At 35.5% G+C, this 20,839-nt stretch overlaps 1 protein-coding gene across 5 annotated transcripts in view; it reads right to left on the bottom strand.

The window, feature by feature from the left end:
• Positions 1-4,391: 4,391 nt before the first annotated feature.
• Positions 4,392-20,839, bottom strand: part of csmd3a (CUB and Sushi multiple domains 3a) — a 235,512-nt gene continuing 219,064 nt past the window's right edge. For all 5 annotated transcript variants that reach the window (XM_057339366.1, XM_057339370.1, XM_057339369.1 and 2 more), the window contains exons 61-70: positions 20,537-20,710; positions 20,278-20,351; positions 16,989-17,100; positions 13,777-13,956; positions 13,488-13,553; positions 11,731-11,889; positions 9,301-9,413; positions 9,069-9,156; positions 7,802-7,937; positions 4,392-7,229 (exon numbers count right to left, since the gene is read on the bottom strand). In XM_057339366.1, coding sequence (XP_057195349.1) covers positions 7,070-7,229; positions 7,802-7,937; positions 9,069-9,156; positions 9,301-9,413; positions 11,731-11,889; positions 13,488-13,553; positions 13,777-13,956; positions 16,989-17,100; positions 20,278-20,351; positions 20,537-20,710 — 1,262 coding nt within the window. In that variant the 3' untranslated portion in view covers positions 4,392-7,069. The remainder of the gene's footprint in view (positions 7,230-7,801; positions 7,938-9,068; positions 9,157-9,300; positions 9,414-11,730; positions 11,890-13,487; positions 13,554-13,776; positions 13,957-16,988; positions 17,101-20,277; positions 20,352-20,536; positions 20,711-20,839) is intronic.

Here is a 20,839-nt window from a genome sequence, read left to right as displayed (position 1 = left end):
AAATAGTGCATTGACACCAGCTCTATTTTTGCTGCCGTCAGATTTTATCAGGCTTTTTAAGTGGCTCGTGCTATAATCTAAAGCGTAGACCCTGCCTAAATGTCAAGTATGGAATGATGGACCGCAAAGTCTGCTATCCCGTAATATTTTGTGTCAGGAGAAAATGTCAGCTTCAGATTCATAACACAGCTCGCGCCAATACCTAAAATATTTAAGCATCCCGACTCGACCAAACTATGTTTGGTTTATCAAGGACGATTTATGTAAATGATATTCATATTTTATGCATGATAAGCACCATTACCTTGATAATTACGGCAGTGAAGAGAACGATACAGATGGCAATGCGAAAAGCGCAGACCTCAATCTGCTCCAGGAAAATGTTCTCCAACTGCTTCCCGCCTTCGTTTTCATTGAAACTTGAACGGAGAAGAAAGTCACACAAAAGGTTTCGTGTGAAGACGATTGCCCTGATAGCACACATACATCTGGTTTACGTCTATTTGACATCTGCATTTACATCTGCAAGACATCTACAATACATCGTTTGCTCATCTGCAATACGTCTCGGAGATGTCTGCTGTCAGACGTCATATAGACATCTAGAAGATGTCTGTAAGATGTTTATGATTTAGAATGGATGTACAACAGCTCTTTCTAAGATGTTTAGCAGATGTTTTTAAGCAGCAGATCTCCAGATCTTTAGCAGACGTATTACAGACTTTCAGATGTCTCCGAGACGTATTGCAGATGAGCAAACTATGTATTTAAGATGTCTTGCAGATGTAAATGCAGACGTCAAATAGACGTAAAACAGATGGATTGTGCTATCTGGGTGGATTTGCTCACTAGGCCGAAATTGGGGCGTTTCTAATTCGTCCATACGTTCTAGTGGATCACAACAAAGTTCTAGTTTGCAGGTTTCGAATTCAACTCAGTAATGTGTTGTGAATTTAATTATACGGCTCATGAAAAACAGCAATCGTCGTCATCAGATTAAAGATATTCTCTGCGTGAGTAATAACCCTGCGAGGTATGATTGCAGAGCGAGTGGAGCTGTGTTTGCTGTTATGCAATAGGTTGCTTGGGAAATTACTGTTTTTGCCTGCTGCCTTCGCTCTATTGTTGTTGTTTCAATAGCAGCAGTGTTGTTATTTTATGACGACGGTATCATTTAAAACGAAAACCATACGGGACGCACTTTTTGTAAGGAGGCAAAGACATCGGGGGATGCGCAAAAAAGATCTCGATTACTTGAAAGGATTTTATAATGAGGCTGCACTCTTATAAAAAGATGCTTAAAAAAAACCTTTTGGTTCCACAAAGAAGCTTTAACATCTGAAGAACCTTTCTGTTTCACAAAAGGTTCTTCGTGGCGAAAAAAGGTTCTTCAGATCATATAAAAGTAAGAAGACCTTTGGCTGAATGGTTCTTTGTGGAAGCAAAAATGGTTCTTCTATGGCATCGCTGCGAAGAACCTTTTAAGCACCTTTATTTTCAAGAGAGTGGTTTGGGTTCACCTGACCCTGACCAACGTGTTAAAGTAAAAGTTCACCCGGAAATAAAAATTCTGTCATCTTTTATTCACCCTCTTGTTGTCCCAAAACTGTATATGACTCTTTCTTCTGTGGAACACAAAAGAAGATATTTTGAGAAATGTCTCCGTTGTTTTGTATTCATACAGTGGAAGTCAATGGGGGTCAGTGTTGTTTGGTTACCAACATTCTTCAAAGTATTATCTTTTGTGTTGTGCAGAAGAAAGAACATCAAACAGGTTTGGAATGACATGAGGATGAAAAATGACAGAATTTTCATTTTAGGTGAACTGTCCCTTTAAGCATTACTTTTACATGCCGAGTCCATCTTTCTTTATTATACCTTGAAACCAGGGTCGTAGCTACATGGTGGCCATGGGTGGCCACGGCTACCCCTGAATGATGGATGGCCACCTATCTGGCCACCTCTGTTGTGCGAAGCAGTTTTAAGATGCGCCTGTCGGAGTTTACGGAGTGCTGCGCAGATCATTTAGCGTATGCACTGAAAGTAACGTGAGAACATTACTCTCGCGTTAATATGATGTCATACGCTGATGCACTGACGCAAACAGTCTGAGCGCTATAGCTGAACAGCTGCTAACCGCTTCGTGACAGCGTACTGTCTGTGTACCATGGAAGTTCACCGCGAGCAGAAGGATCAGGTCGGTAAAATCAGTCTTGTTTAACTGGATTCCATTCATTAATTACAGTTTAATTTGGGGTACTGCAATGTTTATTTTCTATAAAAAATGCTAACTTACTGCAAATGATAGCTAGCAAATTATTTTAAAATAATGTTAGCACATGAAAGCATTGCGAATAAATTGTTTACTTTACGTTCTTTGTGTATGTTTTTGACCAGCAAACTATGTGTAATGAAGAATTGGTGTAAATTACAGTAGAAGTTAAAGAATTTCAGTCTGTAAGGATTTTTTGGTCACCCTAATAAAATCACTGGGTCTTACCTGGACACCTCTAAAAAAAAGTTCTGGCTACGCCCCTGCTTGAAACGCTTATTTATTTTTAAAATTAACTTTTAATTATTCAATTAAATTTAAATTAATCAATGACAATATTGTAGAGCACTCCAGGGTAACTTTAAAAAAAAAATCTCCTTTCCAACATATTATCCTTAATATTTGTCCTTGACCCATTAACAGCTAAGCAAAGCGTGCTGTCAGAATCGTTTAAAAATACAGAAAAATATCTAGAATAAATAAACTCTTGGTTGTTGGTCACCATGACAACCCGTCACATTTCTGTCACATTATCAGTTCAAGAAGTGTGCATGGTGCACATCTGTGTGTGAGGCGAGAGAAGACAGTTTTGAAAGGTTTTGATGTGTGATGGGTTTGTCATGTGCTCAGGATCTCATCACCTCTGGTTTAATGGAACAGTCATCAGTTTCACCTGCGCCGGTCTTCGGATCAAACGATGAAACTAGAAATCTCCAAACAAAAGCAAGAGGCTGAAAAAAAACTAAAATTTGATATTTCTGGTGTATTTGTTTACTGTCAATTCAGATATTAAGTAGTTACTCACCTACAGCCGCAGAAAAAAATAAGAGACCATTTCAATTGACTTTTTATGCGTTTAGGTAAAATGATCATTTGTGTTTCGTTCTGTGAGCTGCTAACATTTGGTCTCATTAACTAAGCATGCGTGCGCACAAATTTGTGCGTGAAACCTGCGTACGAACATTTTGACGAACAAATCACGATTCACTAAAACTTTTGTACTAAAATATATTCTAAATATATTTATATATATATACAGTAATTACGCTTAGATGTATTAAGTTAAATTATTTCATCACATACAGTGAAAGAGTAAGAAAAGCTGCGTTAGACTATAGCTCGAGCTGCGAAATTTCTCTGAATAACAGCAAGAGCGGAGAAACAGGTCAAAATAACAGAAAATATGCTCTATTTTTTCAAGACCTCAAATACTACAAAGAAAACAAGTTCATCTTCACTTTTAAGCAATACAACAGTCATATTTCTACATGTATTTAGGAAACGTTCAAAAACAATTTTTTATGTGATAACCTGGATCTTTATTACAGTTTCCATACGTCTTGTCATGCTGTCGGTCTTTCACATTGCTGTTGGATGACTTTATGTCAGGTTTGATTTAGTTGAAATTCAACAGATAGAAATGATGATTAAATGCAAATTTGGAATGCTCTCTCTCATTTTTTTCTGCGACGGTACATGGCAGCACTATATTTTGAAACGAAGCTATGGCTTGTTGGTCGCCGAGTGAAACCGAAGTCAAGACATTTCTGTTTAATTGTTGGTCCCACACCATTTTCTCTCACATTACGTACGTCGTCTGCAAGCTGCTCTCTGCCTTAATTTGCACTCTTTCTCTTTTAATTTGGTGAATTGCATCTACAAGGGGCAGTGCAAATTGTCCCGACTGAGTCTCGTGTGTATCACGCTCCATTTGATCAACCTCGACTGTTTATATTCCCATCACCGGCAGTAAACTGGCAGTTTCACTCGCTCAATTTCCATCCCTCATCAATATTTGATCACATCTCTGGTCCTACAGCCAGTTTAAAGCTCCACATACAGAAGTCAAACATTTTGTTTGATTTATAAACACTGAAGCAAAATTTCCTAAACTAAAAATCTCAATTTAGTGTATTGTTTTGACCTCTCCATTAGTTGCTGTTTATTTCCACCAATCACTAAACTGCACACACAGGATTATGGGATATCTATACCATTATTAATGCCTTCCTACTTGTTTTTTTATTCAGACCCAGCCTTCATCTTTCACTTGAACTTGAAGTCATCATAAAAAACAAAAGAAAGATTCCAGAAAATTTAGAAAAGCAAATGACTTTTTATTTGTAAATGGCATTTACAAATGAGTATATGTACATAACCTTTTATTTTACAAATTTCTCACAAAAATAGAACTCTTTTCAAAAATGTTAAATATATGTACATTTTTTATGAACGTATTTACAAGAATGGTGGACCCATATGAAGGAGTCCATGTTTAAAAGCAATCCTAAATCTTTGACAGTGTTTTTATATTCAGTATCACTAACAAGAATAGTGAGAACCAAATATACGGCACGACAACACCGCTCAACTGAATAAAAAACAAAAATCTGTATAAATATACAAGTTGTTAACACAAAGACAACATGGGCAGCGACACAAACATTTCAAACATAGCAATGATGCTATATCTGATTATATTTGGCAGGTATGTGCAAACGTGAACTTTTTCCCTTTAAAGTAACGCAGAACAATTTAAAAATTAGTTACTGCAGCTGATCTTGTAAATAAATAAACAAACGGAAACCTTTATTTCCAAAAACACCATGAAATATTATACAAGGCACTATTATGAGTGAAGAAATGAAGGTAATGTAATAATAATTGAATTCTGCCATTACCCAGATGTGAAATGTGATTACAAAGTAAATAAACAAAATGGGAAATTTTCTTGAATAATTACACATTTTTCAATATTCAATATAAATCTTAAATCATAATGTATAACTCAATGGGTGTACATACTTGACAAGTTAATTTTCTTATTTTTTTAAATCTGCAATTCAACATTTGTCTCTCTATCGCCATCTCTGTTTAAAACATAAAATTGCACATGACTTATTTTTATAGACTTAGCGGCAACAACAAACGTTATGTGGCCCAAACTTAACTCCGCAAAGAATCAATAATAGTTGAGGAGTTTTAAATCCATTTAATACAATTAATATACAATAAAATATTAATATAAATTAATATGAATATAAAATAAAATAAATTGTTATATTATAACAAAACACAGACCGGAAGTTAACTTCAGGACAGGCGTGTGTGTCTGATCAAACCGTCTAAACGTGGCGTGAAGTCAAAAAACATCAAACTGATATGTATGTACTTGCTCAATGACTAAGATTTGTTTATTTTCGACCTAAAAAAGTTACAGATTGCAGATTTAAAGGTGAAGTGTGTCATTTTTGCGCCACTAGTGGCAACAAACAGAACTGCAAAAACAAAGATCACTTGAATTGTTTTTGCACAATCGATCAGAAGTTACTCATTCCTGTGTGTCCACTGTGCTCTTTTTAAAAGTTACTCTATTACGATGAACAATTCATTGAAGCGCCACGCATCGAAACCGCCACATTTAAAGTTCACGTTAAAAATAGTTAAGCAGCGTATCAATGCGGCTACAAACGCGTCTTTAGGACTCTCAAAAAAAAAGCAGAAGAATGTTTTAAAAGCGTCACACGGCCACAGTGTTAAAACTCCAGTTTACAGTATATACAGCTGCACATTAATCTGGAATATGAGAAAAAATATTAAGACAAAAATCACAAACTTCACCTTTGAAACAAGCGCATGTAATGGCAACGATAACTTTGTTCCTCATAAGAAATGTGTGTTGATAAATTCACATCTGAATGTTGAGCATCATCTGGATAAGCGGGAGGTCAGAAAGTTTAAAGCAATACTGGATTGATGTGACAGAACTCGGTCTGTCAAACGATTAATCGCGATAAATTACATCTAGAATAAAAGTTAATATATGTCTGTGTGCTGTGCATATTCGTTTTGTATTTACAAACACATACACGTATATGTATACATATTTAGGAAATATTAACATGTCTTTATTTATATTTACCAATAATTTAAATGACATATAAATGTTTATTCATTTTCATATTTTTCTTAAATATATGAATATATGTAAATGTGTTTGTAAATACAAAATAAACATGCACAGCACACAGACATACATTATGCAAACACAAGGGCCGTTAACACATACAGTGTCTATATTGTCGGTCAAAGTAGACGCTGTGTACCGCCAGATGCCCTGTTGGGTCTAAATTTGATTATAAATGAGATGTATTACCAGTAAAAACAAGACGTCATTCTGTTCTGACAGGGAATCTGTATCCGTGCGGCTAAAAATTCATATTCTGCAGAGGTCCGTGTTTGTATGTAAATCACGGCGGGGAATAATGCATCAATATCACGCAGAAGATGAAGGATTATCAATGCACGAATCGGACCCGCTCAGAATACCCGACATGCTTTCCATATCATATCCTGTATCTGGGCAGAAACTAATCCTGTAAAAGAATAAAACCACTCACTTACATCACAGCACCGACAACTAGGGGGGCACTAATCTATTTCTTGATAAAAAAAGAAAGAAAACACTGTACGTGTGAGCGACCCTCGGTGAGCGTCACTTTAGGAATGGCTTAAAAAAACCTGCTCCGTCGTATGAATATGTCCAGCGAGGTGAAAAGAACACATTTACACCTTTTGTCTCTTTTGAAATACAAAAGCTGTAACACTCTCAGAGTGAGATGTATAGAATATATATTTCTCCACTCGGACGGTGAAGAGTATTTCGTTTTTCTGTAAATCCACTCAAAGCTTAGCGACATTAAGTGAGTGTCCGACCCCAAACCTGTGCTTGAAAGTTGCTTAGAAGAGAGATCCAAAGATCGTGTCATATAGCAACACAAAAGTGACAGCGAACCCTCAAACCATTGTGCAAACCGTGTTGAGGTTGGGATCGAAGCGGACCACCTTTCCCTCGATGGATTTGGAGTTGGTGCTGTACATTGGGTTTTCGAATGTAGCCTGACCGTTGTTGTTTTCATGCACGGAACAGCCGGTGTACTCCGTTTTATCAGACCTCCTGCGGTCAAACATGAAGGAAAAGGTTATCAAGCGTTAGAATTTTACATCCAAGAATTGTTCAGCGTTTGCTCTATTCTACTGCAGGTCTGTGTGTTGGAATAGTTCTCCGTGTTACAACAATTTTTTTGCATGAATATTGCATGAATGTTAATACCTTAATGCCTTTTGTAAAGTATTCAGTATACAGTATATCAGTAGTTCTCAAACTGGGGGCCGTGGCCCCTGGGGGGGCCCCGAGATGTATCCAGGGGGGCCCCGAGATGTATCCAGGGGGCCACAGATTTTGTGGCATTTTATGAAATATAGAAATTGATCATAGATTTTATGCAATCAAACATCAGAAAAATAAGACCACCAGACAAAAGAATTGATGTTTCAGCATTGTATAACCGATTATGTTTTTGTTTAAATAAAAATGTTAAATTTAAGATTATAAGTCTTTATTTGGGAGGCCGCAAAGCGATGCACTCTACACAAAGGGGGCCTTACAACGAAAAGGTTTGAGAACCACTGCAGTATATACTTTGCAGTATGCTAGTGCACATCACACAGGCGTTCTAACACACATACCTCTGTTTATAAAGATAAAATCCAAAGCCTGCAACGATCAGGGCAAAGAAAGGCACGAGAATGGCGACGGCCACAGAGCTGCTGTTGGTTCTGGGTGGAACCTCTGGGCTTTTGGTGGCCTCCATTATGTTCAAACCTGAATGATGCATGATGGGAAAAAAGATACTCATCCAAGTGGCTTGACAAAACAATCATTCAAGTAGAACTTCATCAGATGACTACATACGTCATATCACATACGTTAAGTGTGATTTATTTATTCCCACATCAATTCCTTATGAGAGATATTAGTAAATATCTCATAATATGATTCATTGTGTTGACCTTGTGATTATGATTAGATGACAAATGTATTGAGGCGTCGATAATAAGAGCCTGATTAAACCGAAACATTAACATAATTGTGTAATTCCTTAGTTACATTAAACATAATAGAATGATGGCACGGTGCATGAAAAATATGTTCTGCTTGCATGAATATGCAGGGACCAAACATGAAGAACAACAGATTAAATATTTTAATTTGATAATATATTAAATGCTGTAATCAAATTTACAATATGATACAGATTATGTAAATATAAAATGTTAGAGATATTTAAATTTGACTGTATATTTAATATAGAAAAAAATATATTTTTAAATTGAATGCATATTTAATATTTTAATGTAATAATACATTTTACATAAGAAAGTTATTCTTAATTAAATAATTAAGTAATTAGTAATAAAGTAAAAATAAGTATTTTGATCATTTTTAAATAGATTTAAATATATGTTTTAATGAAGTTCATGTTAAATATGAAAAAAACGCTTATTTATAATATATATAAAATAATTATTTAGTATATTAAATATAATAATAATTATTTTAAAATATAGTAAACGTTTATAAAATGTTAACTACATATTCAGGGATTTTGTAACTTTTTTTGAATGTTACACTTTAATTTAAAGTTTAATATTTTGATTTTTGTTTTATATTCTGCTATTTTAATTCAGTGTATATTAAATATAATAATGATTATTTTTAAATATATTAAACGTTTATAAAATGTTAACTACATATTCAGGGCTTTTTAAACTTTTTTGAAAGTTACACTTTAATTTAAAGTTGAATATTTTGACTTTTTTGGAACAGGAAGTTTGATATTTTTGTATCTACGAATATAAATCTATATGTATTCTATATTCAGATATTGTATAGTTACTGTTTGACTTCTCCCATGACAAACACAACGGATCACTGTAGTAAAATGAAGTTCACCTTGTCTCTGTAGTCCAAACGGGCCGTAATCTCTGCCCTGTATGAAGCCTTGGAACAAGTATGTGTTTCCTTCATGATCAGCAGAGACCTGGAGTAAAAAATCTAAGATGAATACCAAGATCTCTCGACCTCACGGGTCTTTAAAAAAGCCAGAGATGATCTTTGGTGAGCGTTTGACACAAACGCACCATTATCACCACGGCATTAATAGATTCGCTTAACCGATACTTACAAAGCCGTCCATGATGAAGGTTTCCTCAGTGACCTTGCTGTACGTGTTCTTCACCAGAAGTCTCATGTGATACAGCTGCAGGGTCATACGGGCGTCTCTGCTCTTATAAACACCTGCGTTTAAACCACAAGACATTCAATTGTACATGACGGAACATGTGTGCACCAAAAAACACCAAACAAGAGTGATTTGAGGACATTGAGAAAGCCACTGTTGTGTGGAGAAAGAAATACACAGAGAAAGAAATATGACAGAGCTGCTTTCCTGCATCAGGACCCCTGACAGCTTGATAGTGTGTCATCAAATGAGAAACGAATTTCCAGTTTATCAGACATTCTGCATGAGAGTGTAAAGCCACCTGTCCAGCCACTGAAGCTCAACACAAGTCTGCTGATGCCACGGGAAAACCGAACGGATTTAACAGAAGATGATCAATATTCTGCGGGGATATGACCTCAGTCTGATTGACATCCTACGGCATGACCTCGTCCTGAGAACTTTTGTAAAGAGGAAGTGTAGAAAGTTCCTCTAGACCAGTGGTTCTCAAACTTTTTTGTTGTAAGGCCCCCCTTTGTGTAGAGTGCATTGCTTTGCGGCCCCCCAAATAAAGACTTATAATCTTAAACTTAAAAATTTAAATAAACCAAGAAAATATTCAGTTAAACAATGCTAAAACATCAATTCTTTCTGATGTTTGATTGCACAAAATGTATGATAAATATCTATATTTCTAAAATGCCACAAAATCTGTGGCCCCCCTGGAACCATCTTGGGGCACCCCAAGAGGACACGGCCCCCAGTTTGAGAACCACAGCTCTAGACCGTTTTGTGGAGGTCTGAGCGGCAATTACAGAAACGTTTGCTGGAGGTCACGGCTGTCAACCGGCTGTTAAACACAAGGGTTTCCACACTAGAGTACATGATGTGTTCATGTATTTCATATCATTTTCATCATATAATCAAACTAAAACTAATGTATTCTGTAGGAAAAAATATGTTCTTTAAAAAATTAAGAGATAATTTCAGTTTTTCTGAATGGACTATTTATAGGTATGTGTTTATGATCATTTTGTTTCATTCTGTGAGCTGCTAACAATATTTCTCCCAAATTTCTAATGTAAATATTGTTTCTATTTGCATTTATTTGCAGAAAAGATGCTCTGTATTTGTTCAGACATCAAATAAGGCAAAGAAAACAAGTTAAGATTCACTTTTAAGCAATACAACAGTCATATTTCTACATGCATTCAAGAAAATTATGTCACTCCTGAGGTTTGATTTGGTATCAGGATGACGTTAGTATCAGGATAAACACAGGTTTAGTTGTGACTTTCACACAGGCACCGCCCACATAATGACACGTCAAGTGAGCTGTCCAGTTATCATTGGCTAAAGGTCAGCTGCAAATGGGATCAGAGTTGATATTGTTTGAACTCTGCGCATCGACACATGACCTGCGTGACAGCGTGAGGGCGAAACGGTCACGAAACGGACTTCACGGAAGCCTCAGGTCTTTCTGAGGACTGGAAGGATAAGGCTAATGAAGTTGAATGTTTTTTTTCTCTCTTTTATAATGTGAAGAAATAGAGTGAGATGAGTCGTGGTGAGGAAGGGTTTGATATTAAATGGAGTTTAGTTGTTTACGGTTGATTTGCAATGTTTGAACTGAAAATATCACATCCATAACGGCCAAAAATATGAGCTTTTAATGCCTCCTTCAAACAGGAAGTTGTATAATATTGAAATTCAAACAGCATTTAATATAAAGTTGAAGCACAGAGTCAACATTCAATTATTATGAATAATCTTTTGGTTCAAGTCCATCAAATAAAGAGGGAAAGTTAAATTTAATGTGATCAAGTATCATCACCACATAAAGCATTTAATACAGTAATATGCTTTCCTGTAGCTCAGTGGTTAGAGCGTGGTGCTAGCAACGCCAAGGTCATGGGTTCCATCCCAGGAAGTGCAAATACTAACAAAATGTGTAGTATAATGCAATGTAAGGATAAGGATGCTTTGGATAAAAGGCCAAATGCATGAATGTAAATATACTATTACTATTACTCATACCAAGAAAACATCAAATTAAACATACCAAGAAATGTTTTTCCATCATACAGTACCTCCCACATCTAAATTGAATTCAATTAGCAATAAAATCTACACACATATATATATACTGTATATATATATATATATATATATATATATATATGAACACATTTACACTTCATACTGTTGCTGTGAAGAATGAAATGGAGCTATAACGTCACATCTCGTGGAAACAGTAAGTGACAGTTTTTCCCCATGACTCTGACACGAGCCGTTTCTCTGGAACGGTTGACACGACACCGAGCAGATGTTTGCTCACATCAGGTGTTTGTGACATGAGCTGTACTGCACAGAAGCGCCATTACGGCATCTTACCTGACAACAGCAGTTCTGAATGTCTGTTAGTTAAAGTCACGTTGACTTTCCCCGAGCTGGAGTTAAAGCTGGTGATTGTCAGAGTCATCGGCTGTTTCAATCCTTTATATTCGAAAGAACCTTTCCACGCGTACGTGGGAGCGAACACGTCATCGGGGACTGCAATGAAGAACGTTAATGTGTCAGATTCAGAGCCATTTACACTACTGGGTTTGGTACAAATGAACACCTTCAACTTTTCCACGATCTCAGTGTGAAACGCTGATACTGTGAGCCATACTACCTCTCCATATAACACTGACTATTATAATAAAGCACTTTAAAAACAGATATTTCAGATCTCAAGGTGGGATACCATGGGTCACATAAAGCCACTTGGCTGTTTTGGTGAAAGACATAAAAATGGTTCAGTCCATTTACTGACTACTGAAAAAAATAGTTTTGAGTTCATTGAACTTAAAAATATTAGTCAACAAAGGGTTTGCATCAAATTTATTGAATGAACTAATATTTTAAGTTAAATCAACTCAAAGTTTTAAGGCAACCAGGTAACTTAATTTTTAAGTTGAAAAAACAAGAAACAACAAATCCTTTTACAGTGATAAGCAATGATATTGGCTTCGATTTCTTACCATGATGCATTTTCGTATTGCAATTAAACTTATATTTCATTCATACAATGATGTGGATGTTTTTTCCCCATATTTCCATTTTAAACTATTTCTGTGGGTCCTGAGGTTATACCTGAAATAAAATGGGTCCTGAAATATAAAAAAAATTGGCAACCCCTTTATTAATAAGCATGTAATAGTTTGTTTGCCAGCTTGAAAAAAAAAAGAGAAAACATTTAAATAAAGAGAAAAAACTCTTTATTTAAATGTAGGAACTTTATGCTCTTCATTTTAAACGTATACAGTTATTTGACAAATAAATGTGACCATGTGTCCTACAGTGTGACATAGCCAATATCTACTGTCAAATTACTATTGCATTTTTGTTTGATGCCTAATTGCTTGTTTTGATATCAAACAATAATGTGAGGACCCCATACTGTACCACTATGGACCCCCTATTAGTTTATGAGATTGCTGTTGCTTGCGCTTTACAAAAACACATACGATCAACAGCATCATGTTGATGGTTGCTAAGCAACTTAATGCAGTAACTTCTAATGTATGGTAATATGTTCAGGTATAGACGGTTTAGCGGCAACAACATAAGCAAACATTATGTGGCCCAAACTTAACTTCCGGTAGACCTTTGCAAAGACCCAATAGCTGTTGAGTAGTTTTAATTGAATTAAATCCAAGTGAAATACAATTAAATATGAATATAAATGAAATAAATTGTTATATTATAACCAAATACAGACCGGAAGTTAACGTTGGGCCAGACAAGGTGCGCCCATGAAACCGTCTTTTGTCCACTTGGGAAGATGCAAACAACGCTGTTTCAGTTTTTTTACACTGCACAAACGTTTGAAAAGAATACAACCAACAAAATATTTATAACAGAATCGGAATGCTAAACGAATTTATGTAATATTAAATTTATATGTAAGATTAAAAAAATAAAATATAAAACCGGAAGCGCTTCTGAACCATCCAGTAAAATGTCAGGACTTGAGCTTAGATCAGAATCCATTTGCAACAAAAGCAAAAAAAAAGTAAATACTGTATTTGAAAGCATGTTAAATACAAATCTTTACGTCACATATTATACACAATACCACACCCACAGCACTGTAAGATGCTCACCGTTGACTTTAGGGCTCGGAGTTCCTTGAACAGGCGTCATGACTTTTTCTGTCGTTTTGGAGCCAGCTGAAAAACAACCAAACGCATATCATGGCAAATGGCACATGCCCGTCGCATTTGAAATGGGTTTAAGGAAACACATTACACACATGACTTCTCACAGCAAGCGGAGGGAATGATATTAGACCATTTCTGCCTCGACAAGACAAAAAGCAAAGAAAGAAAAGTAACGGGCCACGAGGTTCGGGCAGAATATAAATGTGAATTTTGGGGGGATTTGACTGGTTACCTCTACAGACGGGCACCTTCCCGGTCCAGGATCCATCTGTGCGGCACACCCTGTGCTCGGAGCCTCCGGTGAGAATGAAACCAGGCTGGCAGGAATACAGCAGCGTGTAGCCAAAGGATGGCAGGTCCATGCCCAGCACGTTGGCATGCGGCGGGGTCTTTGGTTGCTTACAGGAGTGAGCTGAAGACAGACACATGACAGCCGGTCACGTCAATTTGTTTGACCTAAAAACAGATCTGTGTCGTATTTTCACCCAAAAGTCTATTATAGGAAATTCTTCTCATTACTGTAATGTGGCCGCGTTTTATAAAAAAATTTGATGTATACATTATATTTTTTTCTGTAACATACATTATTCTCGAAGGTCATTCTTATTATAATCACATTTCCTTTTTTTAATTTAAATCAGCATAAACCACAACAAAAGGCCTTTCAATCTAAATGAATCCCAGAAATAAAAATACAAGGCAATGTCTTTAAATCTCAACAAAAAAACGCAATAGTAGTCTTTTAACTATCTCTCAAACTACACGCAATTATTCTTTCGAGCATTCTGAAATATGAAATATGACAGTTTTCAGCATGAGACACATTCCCTAACTAGAGGCGAGCATTATAAAGTCCATTCAAATGCTGTATAAAGCTGTGTTTTCTTTTGCACATGAAATGAAATGCATATGAATGCAGGAGAAAATTTCTCCAGGGCGAAAGAAAAAAGTCTCGAGACGTCTATAATGGATGGCCTGTGTCAAACAAACAAAATAATTGAGTTCTGTAAGAAAGTATAATGCACAAGGGTCAAAACCAAACTAATGCTCAGAGAGAAAACCACCACCCACACATCTGTCATCTCATCTTTCTGTCATTAGAGAGAAATGAACCTTGTGTTGAGTCGTGTGTTACACTGATTTCATAGGGTTAGTAACGGTCTCTTAAAGGGACAGTTCAAAACTGACATAAAAAGAACATTCTTTCATCATTTATTCACCAAACCTGTATGACTTTTCTGCAGAACACAAAAGAAGATATTTTGAAGAATGTCATCAACTAAACAACACTGGGACCCATTGACTTCCACTGTATAGATACAACACCACTGAGACATTTCTCAAAATATCTTCTTTTGTGTTCTACAATAAAGAGTCATATACAGGTTTTGAACAACATGAGGCTTAATAAATGATGAAAGTATTCTTTTGACTTTTAAAAGTAAAAAATTCAGTAAAATCTATTTACGGCTGTTTTCAAACCTTTATTATCGCTCAATTTCATGTACACAATTTAAATTATAATATATTATAAATATTATTTTCAGTTTTCCTAAATTCTTCTGAGGTACGTGCTTAAGTATAAAATTGTCATTTTTGTTTCATTCTGTGAACTATAGTGACAACATTTTTCTTAAATTCCCAAAAATCTTTTTTTGCGTTTAACAGAACAAAGAAATTCATAAAGCATTTTTTCCTACTATGGTAGTCAATGGTGGCCAAGAACTGTTTGGTTACAAGCATTCTTCCAACTATCTTTCTCTGTGTTCATCAGAACAAATAAATAAATACAGATTTGGAACAACTCGAGGGTGAGTAAATGATGACAGAATTTTCATTTTTGGGTGAACTGTACCTTTAAGGCAAAGGGATCTCTTCATTTTATATTATTTTACATTTATATATTTCAAAATAAAAATGCCTCGCAAATGCCTGTATCTCCCAGAATAACCCAGTTAACCGTGGTAAAGTCATTGAAACACATGACCAGTGGCATAAACATGATCCATCCCTTCTCCATAATGCTTGTTCTATGAAGTGCCGCAGAGAGCGCTGGAGTCCATTCCAGCACATCACAGAGACACTCAGGACATGTGGCCGGCCAGACACACACGCACACACGCACACACACAAGCACACAAGCACGCAAACACACACACACTGACCTGCGGACAATTCAGAGTCTTCATCTCACCTGATCTATATGACTGTGAAGGAAACTTACAGCAACACATTCACATACTAACTCACATACTTACTAACTCACTCACTCACTGACATACTCACATACTAACTCACATACTTACTAACTCACTCACTCACTGACATACTCACATACTAACTCACATACTTACTAACTCACTCACTGACATACTCACATACTAACTAACTCACATACTTACTAACTAACTCACTCACTCACAAACTCATACTAACTCACATACTCACTCACATATTAACTCACTCACATACTCTCTAACTCACATACTCACTAACTCACTCACATACTAACTCACTCACATACTAACTAACGCACATACTAACTAATTCACATACTAACTAACTCACTCACTGACATACTCACATACTAACTAACTCACATACTAACTAACTCACTCACTCACAAACTCATACTAACTCACTCACATACTAACTAACTCACATACTAACTAATTCACATACTAACTAACTCACTCACTGACATACTCACATACTAACTAACTCACATACTTACTAACTCACTCACTCACAAACTCATACTAACTCACATACTCACTAACTCACTCACATACTCACTCACATACTCTCTAACTCACATACTCACTAACTCACTCACATACTCACTCACATACTAACTCACTCACATACTTACTAACTCACTCACTCACAAACTCATACTAACTCACATACTCACTAACTCACTCACTCACATACTCACTCACATACTAACTCACTCACATACTTTCTAACTCACATACTCACTAACTCACTCACATACTAACTCACTCACATACTAACTAACTCACATACTAACTAACTCACTCACTGACATACTCACATACTAACTAACTCACATACTTACTAACTCACTCACTCACAAACTCATACTAACTCACATACTAACTAACTCACATACTTACTAACTCACTCACAAACTCATACTAACTCACATACTCACTAACTCACTCACATACTCACTCACATACTAACTCACTCACATACTTTCTAACTCACATACTTTCTAACTCACATACTCACTAACTCACTCACATACTAACTAACTCACTCACTGACATACTCACATACTAACTAATTCACATACTAACTAACTCACTCACTAACACAGAAATATGCTCTTTGCTTTTAGAAATTGCTTAAAAGTGCATCAGGTGACCATGAAGAAATAGCGCAAGTCAGAGAAATATAGCAAGGAAAAAAACTTACGGATGCATTCGGTCTGAATACCACTCCAGGTCAGGTCTTCTCTGCATGTGCGTGTGGTGGAACCCAGTAACAGGTGACCAGTCTGACAGTGAAACTTCACCGTACTGCCCACCTGAAGATCAATGACAAGCATTTGAGTACATCCACATAATAAATCAATCACAGAACAAAGGACAACAAATGTTTCTAAATGTGTGATCCAACACTACATAACCCAGTTTTAAAGTAGTAAAGAGACAGTTCACCCAAAAATGAAAATGATATCACCATTTACTCATCCTAATGTCGTTTCAAACCTGTATGACTTTCTTTCTTCTGCAAAACACAAAAGAAGATATTTGCAAGAATGTTGGTCACTTCCATTGTATGAACACAAAACCACATTTCTCAAAATATCTTCTTTTGTGTTTCACAGAAGAAAGAGACACATACAGCTATTGAACAACATAAGGATGAATAAATAAAGACAGAATGTTTATTCTTGAGCTTCTTCTGGAAAAGTAATCAAACCACGAATTCAAATATGACCTCACAAACAAACAAAAAGTGTTTCCACAGCATCAGACAGTACCTAAAGAACCAGATATCATTTTTCTGGTAAAGTATAAATGTAAAACGCAATCCAGTATTCTTGTCAGGATTAAAGAAGAAGATGTAAATGAGGAGGAGAAGCGACGTGCCGTCAGGTCCTGCTGAGATGAAAGGCCTCAGCACACTGGAACATTAGCTTTCATTACAGCAGCTCACTTCTGAAGGAATCGGTGACAACAGAAACCCGACTGACACAAACAAGACACAACCCACTGAGAGGACCTTTCTTTTCTTCTGCCTTTCAAAGAGCTTTAATTCCTCCTGGCTTGAGTGATGCAAAGCCAACGGTCAAATATATTTCACATTACGTCTGTCAAGCAGCGGGAGACGTTTGCCTAAAATCTGCCGATAACTAAACAGATAATGCATATTCATTTTCAGTAAATATGTGCGACTGGTGCTATTGATGTAAGTGACTCTGCATACATTTGAATTTGAGAACATCCCACCATATTCAGATAAGACGCTCGAATATACTTTGCTTATGTTTCAATTTCACTAATTAGCCTAATATATATATATATTTTCTCTGACAAATGAATTGTTTTGCTTCAGAAGTCATTTTATTAACCCATTGGTGTCTTTTTAATTATTTTATTGAGGTATGCATGCAATTTATGGAGCGTGCATACCTCAATATAAAAAATACGATTATTTAAAATATTATTAACATTCTTTAATTTACTTCAATTTAATTACTATTATTTATATTCTTAACAAATATTTGAATACAAAAATGTTTACAATTAAACTTTGTGTTCAACTGAAGAAAGTCAATATAATATACTTAACATACCATTTTTTAATATTATAAATATTATTATAATTCATATAATTCACATTAATTATTATTTATATTCTTTGAAATCATATCAATATAAAATGAAACTTTGCATTCAGCTGAAGAAAGTCAATATAACATAGTTCATTTAAAACGATTTTAATGATATAATTTAATCATTAAATTAAATTAAATGTAATTAATATTACGAACTATTAAAATATACTTTAATAGAAATTATCAATCTAAAAAAATAACTATTAAACTGTGTTCAGATGAAGAAAGTCAATATAATCTAGTTAATTTAAAATTGTATTATTCATTTTAAATATTATTCATGTCATATAATGAAAACAGTGCAGCGTGGAAAGTTGAAACCCGTTGCATTGACACGTACTCAAATGAGAGGCTTTGATCGCGTCTCTGACATCAACCGCTTTAGATGACCCCGTCACCAGAGCAGAGAGAATATCCTTTTTATCATGAAAGTGAGACTTTCCATTCTTAATAGGCACATCACATATCACACTGTACCATTTTACACAGCGCTGGAAGATAAAAAAAAGCTACAAACATTCTTTATTTACTTTAATTTAATTAGTATTATTTATATTCTTTACAAATATTTAAATATAAAAATGTTTACTATTAAACTTTGTGTTCAACTGAAGAAAGTCAATATAATATACTTAATATACCATTTTTTAATATTATTATAATTAATTAAATTCATATTAATTATTATTTATATTCTTCGAAATCATATCAAAATAAAATAATTAATATAAAAATAATAAATATTAAACTTTGCGTTCAGCTGAAGAAAGTCAATATAACATAGTTAATTTAAAACCATTTTAATGATGTAATTTAATAATTAAATTAAATGTAATTAATATGATTAATTATTCAAATATACTTTAATAGAAATTATCAATCTAAAACAAGAACTATTAAACTGTGTTCAGATGAAGAAAATCAATATAATCTAGTTAATTTAAAATTGTATTATTCATTTTAAATATTATTCATGTCATAAAATTGAATTCAAATTGTTTATTATAGTCCTAAAAAAATACTTTTTATTAGCATAAAAATAGTAAATATTAAAGTTTGTGTTTAACTGAAGAAAATCATCTGGAATGGCACGAGGTAAATTATCAGAGAATATATATTTTTGGTTTACAATTATCTTTTCGCGACATATGAAAATGCAAGTGAAACAGAGCAGTTAAATTCATTTGCGTTTGATATAAATGTAATTCAGGCCTAACTTGTATTTAGAATAATATCCTCGGTTTGAGTTACTGAAAAACCCGCATCCGTGGACCTCCATAGCTCACATGATGTTACAGGAGGCCGTGCTTGCAACAGATATATGTGCAATACATTGCTTTAACTAGTGTCTAATTCATCTATTGTTTCTCTCATCCCTCCAGGAAAGAGCATCATCATCCCAGCAGTCTTTAAAGTGGCGGCGGGGTCGTTTAGGTAGATAAAGTGAGTGTATGGAGAGCAAACGCTCCCCCGGACAATAAGAGCTGATGGCAAGAGGAGGACACACATCCTAAATCTGTTTGACAAGAAATCAATTGCGCTTATGAAAACAGTGCAGCGTGGAAAGTTGAAACCCGTTGCATTGACACGTACTCAAATGAGAGGCTTTGATAGCGTCTCTGACATCAACCGCTTTAGATGACCCCGTCACCAGAGCAGAGAGAATATCCTTTTTATCATGAAAGTGAGACTTTCCATTCGTAATAGGCACATCACATGTCACACTGTACCATTTTACACGGCGCTGGAAGATAAAAGCCAGCTACGACTGACAAAATTGTCTTATACTTATTCTGATTATAATGGCTTTGATATAAAAGTCCAGGAAAGTCTGTGAGCGTCAGTCTCAGCTCATCTTACCTTAAAGCCGAGACTGCTGTTCAGAGAGCCGTACTCCGGGGTGCCTGGATTTTCACACGTCGTCCTGCTCGGTTCTGTGGTTAAAGTGATATAATGACGATATGATCATCAGCGTCACCTTTATAATCGACATAATTGCAAGAGAAGTGAACTAGAGCGGATATTACAGTGTACGCCATTACAGCTTAATAAGCCTTAAGCTCAACAAATCTGAATGTAAAAATGTCTATGATATGAGATTGTACGTGTCATAAAATACCTATGCAACGCGGCTGGGTGCCGCTCCACGTGCCGTCCATCAGACACATGAGTGTAGACGAGCCCACCAACACGTAGGGGGCGCTGCAGCTGTAGGTGATCTCAGATTTAAAGATGAAACTCTGGCCCTCCCTTCGGGCGTGGGCCGGCAAGCCGGGGTCACCGCAGAACTTAGCTGTAAAAACATTGACAAAATTCATGGTTTTTATGATCTTTTGTAATTCATTCGACTCTTTTAATGTGATATGCTGTATTTCAGTGCCGAGCAGATTATTCAAGAAAACGAGACGAGCAGGATTTTATT

The sequence above is a fragment of the Triplophysa rosa genome, linkage group LG8 (genome assembly GCF_024868665.1).
Source record: "Triplophysa rosa linkage group LG8, Trosa_1v2, whole genome shotgun sequence".
In the NCBI taxonomy this organism is placed as follows: domain Eukaryota; kingdom Metazoa; phylum Chordata; class Actinopteri; order Cypriniformes; family Nemacheilidae; genus Triplophysa; species Triplophysa rosa.
This window is presented reverse-complemented; position numbering and strand designations above follow the sequence as displayed.